Source organism: Psittacula echo (assembly GCF_963264785.1).
Source record: "Psittacula echo genome assembly, chromosome: 1".
In the NCBI taxonomy this organism is placed as follows: domain Eukaryota; kingdom Metazoa; phylum Chordata; class Aves; order Psittaciformes; family Psittacidae; genus Psittacula; species Psittacula echo.
In genome coordinates, this window is record NC_137735.1 from 122,627,497 (window position 1) to 122,643,766 (window position 16,270).

General features: G+C 41.5%; 1 protein-coding gene across 1 annotated transcript; it reads right to left on the bottom strand.

The window, feature by feature from the left end:
• Positions 1-2,088: 2,088 nt before the first annotated feature.
• RPS16 (ribosomal protein S16) lies at positions 2,089-6,381 on the bottom strand. The gene is made up of 6 exons (XM_080623479.1): positions 6,270-6,381; positions 6,128-6,183; positions 5,292-5,393; positions 4,466-4,562; positions 2,427-2,474; positions 2,089-2,283 (listed from the first exon to the last, which is right to left on the bottom strand). Exons 2-6 carry the CDS (start codon positions 6,173-6,175, stop codon positions 2,138-2,140), a joined length of 441 nt encoding a protein of 146 aa, XP_080479605.1. The 5' UTR covers positions 6,176-6,183; positions 6,270-6,381; the 3' UTR covers positions 2,089-2,137.
• Between the last annotated feature and the right edge of the window lie 9,889 nt (positions 6,382-16,270).

Sequence of the window (16,270 nt, forward strand, 5' to 3'; positions counted from 1 at the left end):
GAGCAATCCAGCAGAAGCTGAGCTTTCAGTTGCTTAATCTCCAATGTTTCTTCCAATTCCTCTCCAAACTGGTTTTCAAAGAACAGTCCAGGTTTGTGCCTTATGCTTGTTGGTTCAGCTCACATCCAAGACTTCGCTTGCAACTCTTTCACGGGACAGAACAGGCCTTTCATACAGCCTTTTGTTGGCACATCCGATGTCTTGCTCAGAGCTTGAGTCTTAATTTTCTGTCCCTGGGAGCTCATTTCCAGAAAGCAAATCTTCAGAGGACAAGAAACTGGAACTTCCCCAACATTTCATGTTTGACAGACACACATCCTAGCTAGACCTTTGAAAATTACTGTCAGATTTTCAACTCCAGGTTTTTCCCATTTACTTCCCTAAGGTCTTCAAAATGTCTCAGCTGGCCCATGACATAAGCAACTGTCTGGCTTCCAAGGGATTTTTCCTTTTATTTTTGTTGAATCATTCAAGGTTGTTCTCCAGGTCTACATCCCTCTGTGCCTGTACTGTGTGAGCATGTGGTTGAAGGAAGACTCATTCAGGCCCAACCTTATTTGTAACACAAAATCCTTATGTTTTACATTTATAAAATACTATTTTGAGTATGAATGTATGGTGTTTGTTATTTTAGAAGTAAGTTTCCCACACTTCGATATCCTAATCCAGAAAACTGCTTATTATTTCATGTGGCAAGAGTTCAATAAACTTCCACAACTAATTTGGTTTTGAAAACATAAACTTTAAATATGTACTTCTGTTGTGGTTTAAGCCCAGGCCGTAAATTAGAACCACGCAGTTTCTACTCGCCCTCCCCCCACCCCCAAGGGATGGGGAGGAGAATCAAAAGAATGTAACTCCCACGGGTTGAGATAAAAACAGTCCAGTAACTAAGGTATAACACAAACCACTACTGCTGCCACCAATAATAATAATGATAAGAGAAATAACAAGGGAAGAGAATACGATACCGCCCGCTGGAAAAGAGCCCGACAGAGAAGAGGACGTGCCCTTCCGGGTAACTCCCAGTTACATCCCCCCGCATGACGTGCTGTGGTATGGAATACCTCTTTGGCTAGTTTGGGTCAGGTGTCCTGTCCCTGCTTCCTCCCGGCTTCTCCTCCTCCCTGGCAGAGCATGAGACTCACAAAGTCCTTGGTCAGGGTAAACATTCTGACCAGCAACTGAAAACATCGGCTTTATCAGTATTATTCCCAGGCCAAAAGTCAAAACCACAGCACTGCACCAGCTACTAAGGAGAAAAACTGACTGCTGCTGCTGAACACAGGACAACTTCAGAGCGACTGCTTGAATACCCACTTAGCTCTATGTTGAGGGAATTAGCCTTGAGGGGATAAATTCCTTGCCACTGAGCAAGCACAAACAAAAGCAGCCCATGCTGTCAGACAATACTCATTGACATGTAATGTCCATAATGGTGTTTGGAACTTCACTCTTGGTGCGGTATTTTAGGTGAATATATAAGGAAAACAGAAGTCCTTTGCAAGAACATGAACTGCCAGCATCAACATGCACATGGAGACATACTTCATGTGTTGCATTAAACTAGGGTGGCATACTAAGGCAAGCCACCTAACACACAATATAGAAGTTACTACCTAGGAGTCACATCCACATTCTTGTGCATTACTGAATCAGCCTGTAAACAGACTGAGACATTTTCATATGGGAAGAACATAAGCTACTTACTCTTCCTGGTTTGTGACACCAGGAAGAGTGGCCATCTAGGATCTAGAAAGTCTGCACATCTGTTTCAATTTCCCAGAAAGGCAAAGACTGAACCCTGCTTTAACTAACTACTATACCATTGCAGGTACCCACAAAAAAATAGGATGTAAACCTTCACATTCTGCTAACCATACATTGATCAACAGGAGAAAGCTCTTCCTTATTCCCAAGACCCAATATATCTAGACTTACTTACTATGAAGGCATAAAAGAGAACTGCCAACAGCCCTCTGATTTTACTTTCATGCTTATAAATCTGTGCATCAATCTTAACAAATAGTGAAAAAGAAAAAAAAATCTATTCACCCACACAGAAAAAAAACACCATTTACAAACATCAAAATTATCAAATCATGTTTATTGACTGCCACATGACTGCAGAACAATTTTAACGGTAAGACTTCTGGTAGCGTGCACGAGCACCAGGTCCTCCAAATTTCTTGGACTCACAACGGCGTGGATCTGCAACCAACAGAGTCCTGTCATACTGGATTAGAATATCCTTGATCTCTTTCTTGGAAGCTTCATCGACATCTGTTAAAAAACAAAAAATTAAAATCCTCAGTTTCAGAATTTTTCTGTGGAACAAATCTGTGTAACATTTTTTTTCCCCCACCAAAACTACCAGAAGCCATACATTTCCACTTAAGGTTAACACAACAATCAAAACAACTTACATTTTTGATAGTAAGCCACCAGTGCTTTGGAAATAGCTTGACGGATAGCTGTTAAAAAAAAAAATGGATCAGTAAAGACTGTATTTAAAACTTAAACACAAAGTGCCAGTTATCTGAGAAGCTGTCTTGCTTTCTCCCAGATTGTCCTTTCCCTCCTTCATCTCCCCTCCCACGTATTCCATGTGACCTTTACTTTGGCAAATCTGAAGGAACCTGTGCCAAGGGCCCACCCACAATTCATTTGATTTGACAGCTGACAGCCAAGGAATTGTTCAAGGGCAGTTTCAATCATCTCCCAAATACTAATGTAGGTTCATCTTCCACCTACAGGCAGCCAATTTCTAAATCCTTAGAAACACAGTTCTCTGAAACATCTGTACTTTTTGACAATGATAACATTGATCACTGTGCTCAAAGACTAAGGGGGCAAAAGGGACAGTAGGAAGGTATGAGCAGTTCTTCTAGCAATCCTCAACACAACAAGCCTGTAGCATAGTACTACAGGAATCTAAACTGAAAGCATGTGTATGGGAATAACTGCAAAGGTGGGGTTAGGTTTTTACCTGTCAGAACATCAAGATGAAGATTCCTATGATAACCTGAATTTTCTGAGAAAAACCAAATGCAATCAATTCCTAGACTAAAACATGTCTGCTCTTTAGGCAGCTTCAGCTCCAACTCATTAACCTATACCCAAACCAAAACAGCAGAACAAGCTTACAATGTGTAAAGGGCAACTCTTATCAACAGCTAGCACAAGTATGTTCTCAATCTTCTTTGCAAGGGGAGAAAACTGAACCTTTGCAGGTCAGCTGGAATATGCCTTGAATTAACATGGTAATTTGCAACTGAAGATGTAACCTCTCACAATAAAACCCCTTTTCCCTTCCCCAAATCTTTCTGCTCAGCTGAACTGTCCTTTCACACTGCAAGATGCAGGTTGTTTCCTCACATTCCCTTAAAAGTTTACCAATTCACTTCATTCATCTTACTCCAGATGTTACACCTTTGCACATAAAATACACCCAGTAAGCCCTTATGAAAAACTACATTTGCACAGTGGAAAAAGGAACAGAACATAAAGATGTGCAAATTACTATTCTAAACTCAAGCCTCTTAAATACACAGCTGTTGGGTCTGGCTGAGCTGAAGTCAATTTTTCCCACAGCAGCCTTCCTAGTACTACTAGTGGTAGCTAGAAAGGTGTTGATAACACACTGGTGTTTTGGCTACTGCTTAGCAGTGCTTGCAGAGCATCCAGGCTGCCTCTCCAACATTACTTGCTCACCAGTAGGCCAGGGGTGAGCAAGATCTTGGGAGGGGACACAGCCAGGACAGCTGACCCAACCGACCAAGGGGATATTCCATACTGTATGAGAATAAAAGGAGGAAGGTAGACATTTGCTATTACAACATTTGTCTTCCAAAGCAACACTGTGTACTGAAGCCTGCCTCCTGGGAAGTGGCTGGACATCACCACTTGATGGGAAGTACAGAATAAATCTTTAGATTTCCTTTGCTTCCACACATAGCCTTTGCTTTTTTAAACTGCCTTTCTCTTTGCAGATGGGAATTTTTATAAGAGCAAGTAGTGATAGGACAAGGGGGAATGGCTTTAAACTGAAAGAGGGTACATTTAGATTAGATATTAGGAAGAAGCTCTTCACTGTGAAGGTGGTTAAGGTGTTGAAACAGGTTACCCCAAGAAATTGTGGCTGCCCCATTCCTGGCAAGTGTTCCAAGGCCAGGCTGAACAGGGCCTGGAGCAACCTCGTCTGGTGCAAGGTGTCCCTGCCTGTGGTGTGGCAGGGGGCTTAGAAATGGATGATCTTTAAGGTCCCTTCCAACCCACACCGTTCTGTGATTCTATCTGGACCCATGAGTTTTTTCCATCTTTATTTTCTCTCTGTTCCTGTCCTGCTGAATAGCGGAGTGATAAAAGTGACTTTGGTGGGCACCAGGCATCCAGTCAGAGTCAACCCACCACAGTGGCCTGACCTGTTCTAGCCCACACCACAGATTCCTGCAAAAAATCATACCGTAGATTTGTGCTACGTGACCACCACCCTTCACACGGACTCTGATGTCAACACCAGCAAACCGTTCCTTCCCCAGGAGGAGGACAGGTTCAAGCAGCTTGGAAATAAAACACAGAAAGAAAATTCACTGGTGATCAGAAACCAGAAGGATTAGCACTTACAGCAAGTTTACAACATGTGAAGTTATGCAAAGTTCTGATAAACAAAGCCACAATTTTAGAAGCATACACCCAAATTAAGTACAACTCTTGCAAAGTTCTCTGATATCTACTAGTGGTGTTATAAATCTGCTAAAGTCTTGAATTTCAGAAATCTTTACAGCAAAGCACATGCACACAGGAATTAAGAGCAAGGGAACAGTTTAAGTAGAATGCTGTAACTACATCATAAAACCAAACCGAGTTTATTAAAATTGAAGATGTGAAGTAGTCCGTAGGTGGTTTTTTCCACTATTCATTACACCTTATAGTCATGTAATCAGTTCTAGATTCAATCAGCTATTTAAGTCCTAAACAATCTTTTAAAAAGGAGGACTTTAAGTCCTCCCATTTTAATTTAATAAAATAGATGTAAAGTGCCAAAAATACTTCATATAATTACATTAGCATACACGAAGCCAGTTAAGCAAAAAGCCCACCCTTTCCCATAAGGAAACCACAGGAGGCCAGGTTTCTGAATTTTTCATGACAGCATTTCCATTTCAGGAAAAAACACACCAAAAATTTAGTACTGTCAGTGAGGCAAGCAAGTCTTCTCCATCACCAAGTAATTATGTATATAATGACATCTTAATACCTAAGCTGGAGGAGTCTGGGTTGATGCTTACCTTATACTGCAGAGTTCTGGGCTCAATCATTTCCAGAGGTCTTCCATTCACTTTAATGAGGCCATTTCCCCTCTTGCAGTGGGCAACAGCAGTTGCTGTTTTCTAAAAATCCAAATGCGTATTAGTACAAAATTTCATTTTGGCACTAGCAGTGTTAATTTCTAATTAACAACGTAAAAATCTTAGGTTCAGGCTCAAGATTACATCTCACACTAAACAACAACCCCTCCTTACACTCCCCAGGTATCAAGGCACCATCTTAACAAAACTATATGTCGTTTATAATTATCAATGTGATTGTTATAAGACTTAATTATAAATGGAACATACCCTCTCCGTTCTGCAACAAAGTATTTCCATGTCTCATTTCCTCCAAAGAGCCTGTTATCTAGAATTATTGGAGCAGTGGGAACTTTACCTTGCCATCACCATCTCATAACATGGCTCTCACACACCGGCAATAAGCCAGGCCCCTGTGGCCTGGGGCGGCGGCCGCTGCCGAGTACTCTCAAGAGAACGGACAAAACTCCGACTCAGGGGCCCCAAGGCCATTCCCAAAGAAAAGGAACCCGTCCCCCCGCTTCGGCACGGCGCCGGGGATGTGACGCGCTGTAGCACCTACTGAACGGGACACGTGGGCTGCGAGCAGGACTCGCCATCGCGGGCCCGCCATCGCGGGCCCTCCCTCGCTCCATCCCCGCCACACGACCCTGCCCAGCAGCCGCCGCCGCTGCTCCCCGGCTGGGGCCGAAAGACAACGCGCGCGCCAGGCCACAGAGTGCGGCCCAGCCCGAGAACGAAGAGACGATGAAGCGGGCACCGCGCTCCGGCCTCACCTTGCGGCCGAAAACCTGGACGCTCTGCAGGGGCCCCTTGGCCGGCATAGTGGCTCCTGCAAGAGAGAGAGAGGCTGCGTCAGAGCGGCCTGAGGACACGGCGCAGTCACGGCAGCCCGGGCCAGAGCCCCCGGACACCCACCTTCCCCTCAGCGGCGGCACAGCGAAAAGGCCGAACAGGGCTTCCCAGCCTCTTCTCAGGGGCAGCTGGGCCGCAAAGCGCAACGCCGTCTTCCGGCAGTGCGACAGTGCGCCCAGACGCCTCTCCCCCGTGAGGCCGCGCTTTGCGGCAGCTGGAGCTGGGCTGGCCGGGGAGCGTGGTTCATGCTAGGTACTCGGCGCGGCCCTCCCTGGGGAGGCGGGGAGGCTCGGCGGAGGGGCCGCGCTTCTGGCTTCGCTGTTCCTTCTGGCGGGGCTGCGTCTGCTGCCTCCCCGCTAACACAGGGGCGCTGCACCCGGACCTGCAGCCGGCCCGAGGAGACTGATAGGAGCCGGGGAGGGTTCAGCGGGGTGGACCGGGCATTTTGTGAGGCTTCCCGCTTCCACCTCGGCACGGTGGTGTAGGGTCAGTTACCGAGGTCGCACACTCAGAATTACCTCACTTTATCCCTTTGGTCCCCTTCATCCGGAGTGCTGTTGAGCTCCGCAGACGCTGGACAGGCGGTGTCCCCCTTTCAGAAGCCAACTTCTGTCACCTGAAGCTTGCGTGCCGCCTTAATGCTGCTGCTGCTGAATGTGCCCGCCGGGGATGTTCCGCCGCTCCGCGGGAGGAACGCGGCGGGCCCTGACGGGGCCTGGAGCTGGGTGCTTCCAGTCACTTCTGGATGAACGGTTCAGCACTCTGGGAGAGGGCAGTCCGTCCTCAGATGGATGAGGTTAGGTTAGGGCGAAGAGGAGGAGCGAGGAGGGAGATAACCCACTGCCCCAGCTGTGACATGGCTTACAGCAGCTCGAAGGACCTCTTGAGAGGGATAGAGGGGATGCGCAGCCTGGGAGAGGCTTTTTCTTCAGTTACTTAGAAAACATCTAGTGCCGACACCGAAGTGTACTTTCCGCTGGGTATTGCTATCACAAGCAGAACCCAGCTGGGCTTCTGGTATAAAGACAACAAAACGGTACCTTCCCTAAAAGGCTTACTGTCACTCTGGACCTGCTTGAGATACAGCACTGCAAAATACATAGCTCTTTTAGTTCTAAAGTTTGGTAAGCTGCCAGAGAAGATGAAGCATTAAACCCTGTATTCTGTTCTAGCACTGTACACTGAGGCACATTCAGGCAATTCTGTGCCCACTAAATTGTCCAACAACCATTACGTTTAAGATCAAGACGAGTTATTCTTAGATTCAGGGCATCTACAAATCAGTTGGAGCTTTTATCTCTGTTTTTCTAGTTTAATATATGTCATAAAACATGGAATTTAAGTTGCTTTCAGACTGAAAATATTTTACTGCTAAGGCTTGGTATTTAATATGCAAAATTTTCCAGAGGACAAAAACAGACTCTATCAATGAAGCAAAGTCATGCTTCTTACATATTTGAAACAAGAGAGATTTAAATTACTATGATTAATTAGAAAGTTGACTGTTCGAATGCAACAATCAGTTCCTTTGTATTTGGACAGGATTTTAAATACTGAACATTAGTCATCAGTCATGTGGGGATTTGAACAAGCACTTAGCTTTATGCAATTTGAGTGATTAGTTCTATTCAAGTGAGTAGTACTGTGCAGAACGTGTAAGATTTAGCACATCTCAAACCCCCGATTGTACAAAGCTTTAACATGTGACCTGAAAAGTGTTGTGTTTTCTCAGGGCTTTTTTAAGGCTGTTTCCAAAGGAACAGTGTTTATGCAGTCACACTTGTCTATCATCCTCTTTTTCCCCATCATCTGGGAAAGGGGAATGGTCGCCAATCGTTGGCCTATTTCAGTTAGTTTTCACAGAAGAATGGAAATTTCAAAACCAATTTAGCTTGTACATGTTTGGTAAAAATAGGTGTCTCTCTATAGAAGAGATCTTTTACTTGCATAATAAAAGCAGCTGCAGGAGCTGAAATATTAAGACATTACAAAACCATTATTTAGGTGAAAAGTAATACCTAATTAACCCAGTTAGACAAAAAAAAGGTTTAACTAAGACTTACAATCAACCCTAAAGTGAGCCATCAGTAACTGAGTTTTGTTGGGTGTTCAGGGCACTTTTAAAGGAAAAGAAAGCAGATCTCAATCTGCTCCTGCTGTGGGCATCATGTGAGGTCTGCTAGTGAAGACCCAGATTTTAATACCAGCTACACCATTAAATAGGCAGGTTTCAAATGTCTGCTTGTATGAAGCTTGTATTTTAAGTGCATGGTTTCTGAGGTACTTCAAAATCTATCCTCATTTGAGTGTTCAAAATCTATCCTCATTTGAGTGTTCATCTGGTGCATGTTCTTCCTGGAACAGAAAGCATTCATCCTAGAAGAACCTGTGTATAAAACCAGTGATATGTCTACACATATATATCTTCCTGTTTTCTGTTAGCAAAATAAGAAAATAACCAATATATATTGATAGTGTTGCCTGGAAGATAAGGTTAAAGGCCATGTACTTCTTGTTTGCTTTGCTTTCTAGCATAAAAATGGGAGAAGGAGCTAAAAGGCATTTAGAAACCATGTATCATAGAAATGAGGCTGTAACATTGGAAGAGAAAATTAGATCATAAACATCACCATATGCAAAAGAAAAAGAAAGATACCAGAATAGAAATTAAAAAAAAAACAACAACCAAGCAATTAAAATAATATAAAGTCCAAGCGCTAACAAAATACCTATGTATCCCTGCAGAGCGCTTTAAAATGGTGATGTATTCATGATTTCAGAAAGCAGCAGTAAGAATCTCCAAACACCACCTACAAACTCTTGTCTTCACTTCCTTTTTATTTGTAAAATAATTACACCTGTGGAATGTAAGGCACTTACTTTGCAGCCTTTCATTGGTTTTTTTTTTTTCACTTTGTAGCAGTTCAAAGAGTTAATCAGCATTCGAAACAGTGAATAGTCAGGCCCAGATAAATTAAGGCATATCTGCAGATAAATCACTCTTACCAGAAAGAGCCTTTCAAGAGAAAGCTGGCAGGGTTGAGCCCCTCTTGATAGGGCATTTTTATTATTTCCTAACAGGAGGAAAACTATTTAGATTTGATTCAAGTCCAAGTCCTTGATTTCACAGTGATTTTGTATTGCGCTAACAGATGATGTGTTGTGTATCTTTGTGCTAACAGGTATCTTACAACTACTAATCTTTTATATGGGCGTTTAGTGAGTCTTTAAGGGATTGAGAGTCTCCACTGCCTGACCTCCTCCACTGGAGCTGCTTTGGCATCCCAGCAGGCTGTAAGATGCTGCTGTGACCTATTCTCTGGCAGATCAGGCACACGCACTGCTGCTCTGTCTAGTGTTTACTGGGAACACCAGGGGCGTGGCAGCAGGCTATTGCACAGGGGGATGTCTCTGGTGTCTCCAATTGTTTCCCCACTTTGCGATGGGAGCACAAAGATTGCGTAGCTTACATGGCTCCATGGGCATGAGGGCAGGAAGGGCATGGCAGAGGACGGGCAAAAGTGGACTAAGCGGAGTCCAGTAAGCAGAGCTGAGCAGAGCAGCACTGTGTTATATTTGGAAATTTGCCAGCATGGAGCCCATTGAAAACTGCCGTTCAAAACCTGGGTGTCAATCCACTGCCCACCTATGCTGTCAGGCTGAGGTAGTGCAACCAGTGAATTTTAAATGTAGTCTTATCTGTTACTTGAGTGTTAACAGATTTTATGTAGTGACTCTATGCAGGGTCACCCTATGCAGGAATCAAATATATTGAAGATTTTTGCTATTTAGGTGTTGGGGGGGTATTGTTTTGTTGGGGGATTTTTATTTTTTGCGGGGGGGGGGATGAGTTTTGGGTTGGTTTTCTGGGATTTTATGTAGTTCGGAATTTTAAATAGCAAGGAACTGGACTTCCATGTGAAGTCATGATGTTGGTTCTCCACTTGGACTTTGTCTTCTCTCAAATCAAATTCACATGTAAGTTCAAAAGGTAAACATTCCAAGAGGACGGCATTTTAGTTTCCACTTAACACAGAAGTATGTAGCTACTGAGAGTGTAAGGCAACAGAGTCAAGGTCAATTTCTTAACAAGGCCAGCTGTAATGTGACTCTAAATTTCCTCTTTTAAAGGAGAGAAAATCCTCTCCATGGAAAAATAGAGTGAGAATTAGTGAGATTATCTTCCTCATGTATTATCTGAAACATTAATAGAAAGGTGAGAGGTATGGCAAAATATAGTCTGCTAGTTCTATATATATGTTGTCATAGAATATAACAAAAAAAGTCATTTTAAAAGTAAAGGGGCATTTAGGAGGAAATATGAAGAAACATTTCTTCTATATAGTCCATAATCACATTAAACAAAACTTATGCCTTGTGTCACAGTATCCCAATTTGAAAATCAAATCATACATTGTAGGATTTTTTTTAGCAGAGTGGATAATTTTAACCAGGGAAAAGATAAGTTCATATTTCATGCATGGTAAACAAAGCGTATTCACTGCACCTTCTACTTCAGACAGCAAAAACATCTCTATACGCTTCTGAAGGCTTCTGTCTTGTACAGATTTCTATGTTTTGAAAATCAGTGAGTTCCTTCACTGAGAAGTATGAACCATTTCAGGAAAGAATGTGGGGTTTTTTATGGCAGCTCTTACAACCTGAAAGATCTGGAATACCAGAATATAGCTCTCATATTACATTTTACAACTGATGCATGTTTGATGATAAAGTGTAATTAGCTAATGGATCCCATTATTTCTGATGCTTGCTTTTCACAGATCATATTCATCCAGGCTGCAGCTGAAGACTTTTCTAAACCCAATTAGTGCAAGAATGCTATGACCAATGGAAAAATGTTTGATGCATGCCAGAAAACAAATCTTCCCAGCTCTTGGAAATATGTTCTGAAAACAAATAAGGGTCACACAAGATTTTCATATTAATAAATACTTTTTTCTTAGGAAAATATTTAAAATTTAAAGCAAAATTTTCAGTTTAATTATCCTTCTCTAAGGAAGGTCTATAGCATAAGCTCGGGAAGACAAGGATTTATCCTAATTGGTGTGAATACTGACTCCCACTTGCAGATTATAAATGTTAATATCACACTGAGATTGAGAACGCAAGTAATATAGAAATTAACACAGTGACAGGCATATTCACACTGAAATTCTTTGAATGTAAGTAATTAGCAATACAATAGGTTACTCAGGATGCCACACTTAGCATTGCTACTTGGGAAAAATCACAATTAATGGTTGTCTTGACTTTAGTTTTGCATGAATAGTATAGCTCTTTCAGTACTATAAACAAAATAAATACAAAGCCCATCTTCGATCTGAACATAGAGACAGACATTATTAACTTGTTATTTTGGTTCTGTTACCTGATGTTACTGGAATCTGTTGTGATTTAAATTTACAATATGCATCCTATTTACAGTGGCTGGAAAATCGTATTATCAGTTAATATAGTTCAGTTGGAAAGTTTATTAGCTGCTCTGTCCATATGTTAAAGGATAAAATCTAAAAATCTAGGGCTTAGATTTGGAATATGACTTCATCCGTGTTTGAGCTTTCTTGCAATACAAGGCTTTAGTGAAATTTATTGACACTAAATTCGAATTACTTAAAACTCTCCTGTTGTATATTCACAGAAGCTTCTCTTAAGTACGTGTGCGTGAGCTCATACACTCACACTTTCATATGTCAGCAGGAATCAAAGTTGTAAGAAGCTGACCAGGCAACAACCCAGTACCCCCAAGCTACACAAATAAGCCAAAAAATAAATAGAATCATGAACATGAAACAATTTTTTTTTTTTTTTTTTTTTTTTTAGAACAGAACAGCATCTCAAAGCTTCCTGCTGTATTTTGCTGCCCCTGGAGGCTGCTCCTCAGTTCAGTTCCCTTTTTTAGAAACTAAACACAGCAGGGTCCAGTGGGATCCAGCTGCCCTCTCTCAACTCTTCTGCAGAGAGAGGAGTTGTCCTGGGTCTTAGCTTCCGCATGCATGTTGGGATCCTTTCTGCTCTTCTATGTTCAAGTAATCTGGGACCATAGAAATGGACACCTATTTTGCACGTCTATAAAATGCAGGCGTTTTGCCCCTGTTGGTTTAGTTATGGTCAGATTACAAACAGGGTATCGCACTCCATGATCTGTAGGTCTTAATTTCTCTTTAAATCTCGCCTTCGATGTAATGCATACAGAAAGTTGCTATCCTTGAGGTAGATAAAAAGATGTGATTATTATTATTGACTGCAGAAATAGACAATTATTCACACGCTTCATTTGCTGAAACATCAGTCATGATTTAGAGCAGAAAGAGGTAGATTTCTGTGAAGTTATATTAATCTCTACTGAGGTAATTCCTATTTCTGATTTTGAATCTGTTTGTTGTTTCAAGTGAAACATTTTCCATTGCTTGTGGTAAGAGGACAGATAAGGCAGAAGTATCAGAGCTCATGAACTGTTGTGTACTTAGTGACCTACCAGAGGACTGAGACGTTTTCTTCAGAAACTGGAGCAGTTGAACTCTGAAGGATAATGAACCCTTTTGGCAAGCCTTTGTAGGGGCTCCGAATGGAAAATCTTGTGCTTGTGAAGCAGAGAGAGTGAAATTAGTGGCTGCCCAGCTTGTAGCACTAAGGGAAATAAATACATTTTCATCACACAGAGCTGAACACAGCTAGGTTATCTGGACACTGCATGCTGCCGGGAATCATGGGATCATCAAACCTGACAGAGTTTCCATCTGATACAGGATCCATAAGGTGGTTGTTATCTGTAGCTCTTGACCTGAAATAGAGGTCGGTTCTCAGTGCCTTGTTACATTGTAATAGCTGATGCATTTTAAAGTAACATCTCCACCCTGACCTAGCCTTTTGCTCGGGGACTGTGGTGAAGAAGTCATAGGGTCTGGAATCTCCAAGCATCTCTCTTGTAGTTTTTCCCTCCACTGTTCCCGAGAGAATCTAGCCCATAATATCTACCCACTAGGAGATCTGCACAGTTCACAGAAACACAAACACATGCAGTATTACAACACACGTATTAAAATTAATTTTTTTTTTTTTTTTTACAAGATCAAAAACAGATAGAAAAAATAAAGTGCTGTGGGAAAGCTTTTACCAAATAAAAATGTCTGTGGAGGCTTGATCATATGTGGGCCTGTGAATAACACTCAGGAGACTATAAACTTTAGACAAACCAGATGGTTAAACAGCAAACCAGATGCTTTTATTTATGCAGACAAAGTTCACATTTAGTGAGGTACTTTGTTCTTCTAGAGAAGGTTTTGCACAAAAAGTAAAATTGTATTTGTGTCCTGTGACAATGGACTGGAACATTCATACAAATGTAAGTCTTATTAAGTAGTCCGTTGTCCTTTGGATAGAAATATTATCATAATTGTATCATTGGGATACTCGTTGGCTGCTCTGGTCCATGATGTTTCTTCTTTTTACTGCAGTAGCATCCAGAGGGTTTAGTGATGATTATGAGCAGCTTCTGTTACATGTCATAAAATTGCATAGCAAGATGCAGTCCTTGCTCAGAAGGATTTAGAGTCTAAGGAAGATGAAATGTAACACAGGAGTTGGTCAATGAGGAAAATAAGAGAGAGACTATAGGCTGTTACTGATGAGTTTCAACTAGGAACTAACTCTCCTTTTCAGTATCTATGAATCTTCTAGACCTTTGGGTTTAGTTTTATTGCAAACCCAGAAAGTACATTTATATTAAGTATAAAGTATAGGCATACCAACTTCCTTCTGTTTAAAAGCTGCTTCATCAAAACCTGCTGAAATCTCAAGGTCCCTTGAAATGCCCCATTTTGTGAATTGTCATCTGTAGTCATTCAGCTGGGCTTCAGCCACTCCAGCTGAAAGAGAAAGTAACTGTTGCCCTATCTGGTGGGGGTCAGTTCTCTGACAGAATGATAAACATATGGTCAATTCCAGGTTATTTCAATGCAATCTTAGGCTAAAAACCTTACCTTAGCTCTACTGCTCAGACAGTACCCTCCAGCAACACAGCAGTCATAGCAGCTTCTCATCTATAATGGCTTAACACAATTCTTTTGAGTGTTTATGTCATCATTTCATAGGAGCATTTGAGCCAAATTTTTTCTGGTTTATTTGTTTTGGTTTGGTTTTTTGTGGGTTGTTTTTGTGTGTGTGTGTGTGTGTGTGCTTGTTTGGTTTTTTTTTTCTGATGGTGCTACCTATAGCTTCTTGCTGATCTTGGAAAAAAATATTCTGGAAAGTGTATTTTCACAATCTTAATGTAGGTGGGGCATAGTGCCACATGCATTGTGATTAGCAGATTAAGAAGCAAAAGAAATTGCTTTAGTGATTTTCTTAATGTAGTTTGAAAACACCCTGAACAAACAGATGCGTGAACTTTTATCATCCATTCCGTATAAAGAATGGCACCTAGATTGTAAACATCTCTTCACCAGAGATCCATTCTGGACTCTCTTCCTATATACATTCCATCCAAATTTCAGCTTTGCTGAAAATTTCTTCTTCCCCGTATTGTTATTCAGCTATTGCTTTTATGAAAGTGTTCTTTAAGTATTACTTCTACTCAGTAGAGCTATGGAGATTCAGAAGATACAGAGGAGATAAAAGATTTCACTGATAGCAAAAGCATCAGACTGATGTAACATTAGAAAGACCACCTCATGGTTTTTCCTGGAAAGTACTAGCTTTCCAAAATAAGTATCACAGAAATCATGGCAATAGCATTGTATCTATGAGCCACAACAAAAGGAAAATACATATTTTTAAAAGTCAGAATTACTTATTTAATTTTATGGCAATCAAAATCAAGGAAAAAGTAGACTATTTCAATATTAGAAAAAACTGACCTGGGAAAAATAATTAAACAACCACTGAGCACATCGACACAGAAATTATAGTTCCCATACAGAATAGGAGACCATATACATTTTAAACTGTAAAAGAAATGAGGTGAGATTTTCCTCTAGGTATTGAATACAGACATTGAATGCACACTGGAGAAATAAGAATGCCTTGCCAAAGCAAGACACCTCTCACAGTGTGAGATATACATGACTCTTCATGGTTGTAACAGGCACCTTGGATGTTGTTTCACTTCTGTAGATGAGGTGCTGCTTTGGGCTCCATGGGAATGCCTGAGTTTGGCACATTTTCTTCATGAAGAATAAAAATATCATTTACCAACCATATAGCATCAAAGATATCACTCATAACAGTGAAGAATAACCCTCCCAAAGTGATCGTTGTTGTACATCAAATACTGTGTTGCACCTTGAATACTGTGTTCAGTTTTGTGCACCTCAGTAGAAGAAAGATATTGAGGTGCTGGAGCGGGTCCAGAGTAGGGCAACAAAGCTGATGAAGGGTCTAAAGAACAAGTCTGATGAGGAGTAACTGAGGGAAATGGGGTTGTTTAGTCTGGAGAAAAGGAGGCTCGGCAGAGACTTTACCGTTCTTTACAACTATCTGAAAGGAGGTTGCAGCGAAGTGGTGGTCATTGACCAATAACAAATGATCAGTACAAAACAAATTGACCAGTAACAAATGATAGGACAAGAGGAAATGGCCTCAAGTTGTACCAGGGGAGCATTAGATTGAATATTAGGAACAATTTCTTCACTGAAAGGATTGTCAAGTGCTGGAACAGGCTGCCTGGGGAATTGGTTGAGTCACCATCTCTGGAGGTATTTAAAAGGTGTAGATGTGGCTCTGAGGGACATGGTTTAGTGGTGGACTTGGCAGTGCTAGGTTAAGGGTTGGATTCAATTAAGTTAAAGGTCTTTTCTAACCTAAATGTTTCTATGATTCTAGGATCACTGTCTGCAGTCTTACACAGTGAAAAATACTTTTGATGCAAGCTTGCAAAGTCTTGTAAAGGAGTTTGGAGAGTAATATAAGTACGGAAATGCAAATTCTGGTGATTTTATACCACACAGAAATCAGTACTTATATGGGAAATGAACCATGCAGGTTTCAAAAATACTTGAAATGTATATGGCATTGAAGTGCCTAACTCCCAAAGGTCAGTTGCTGGG

What these genes read in the sequence shown, in the direction of transcription:
- RPS16 (XM_080623479.1), bottom strand. Translation starts at nt 6,175, where the DNA reads ATGCCGGCCAAGGGGCCCCTGCAGAGCGTCCAGGTTTTCGGCCGCAAG. An exon ending in CCAGAACTCTGCAGTATAAG is followed by an intron (nt 4,563 to 5,291) that starts GTAAGCATCAAC and finishes TTTATTTCCAAG; the next exon opens with CTGCTTGAACCTGTCCTCCT. An exon ending in TCACGTAGCACAAATCTACG is followed by an intron (nt 2,475 to 4,465) that starts GTATGATTTTTT and finishes TTTTTTTAACAG; the next exon opens with CTATCCGTCAAGCTATTTCC.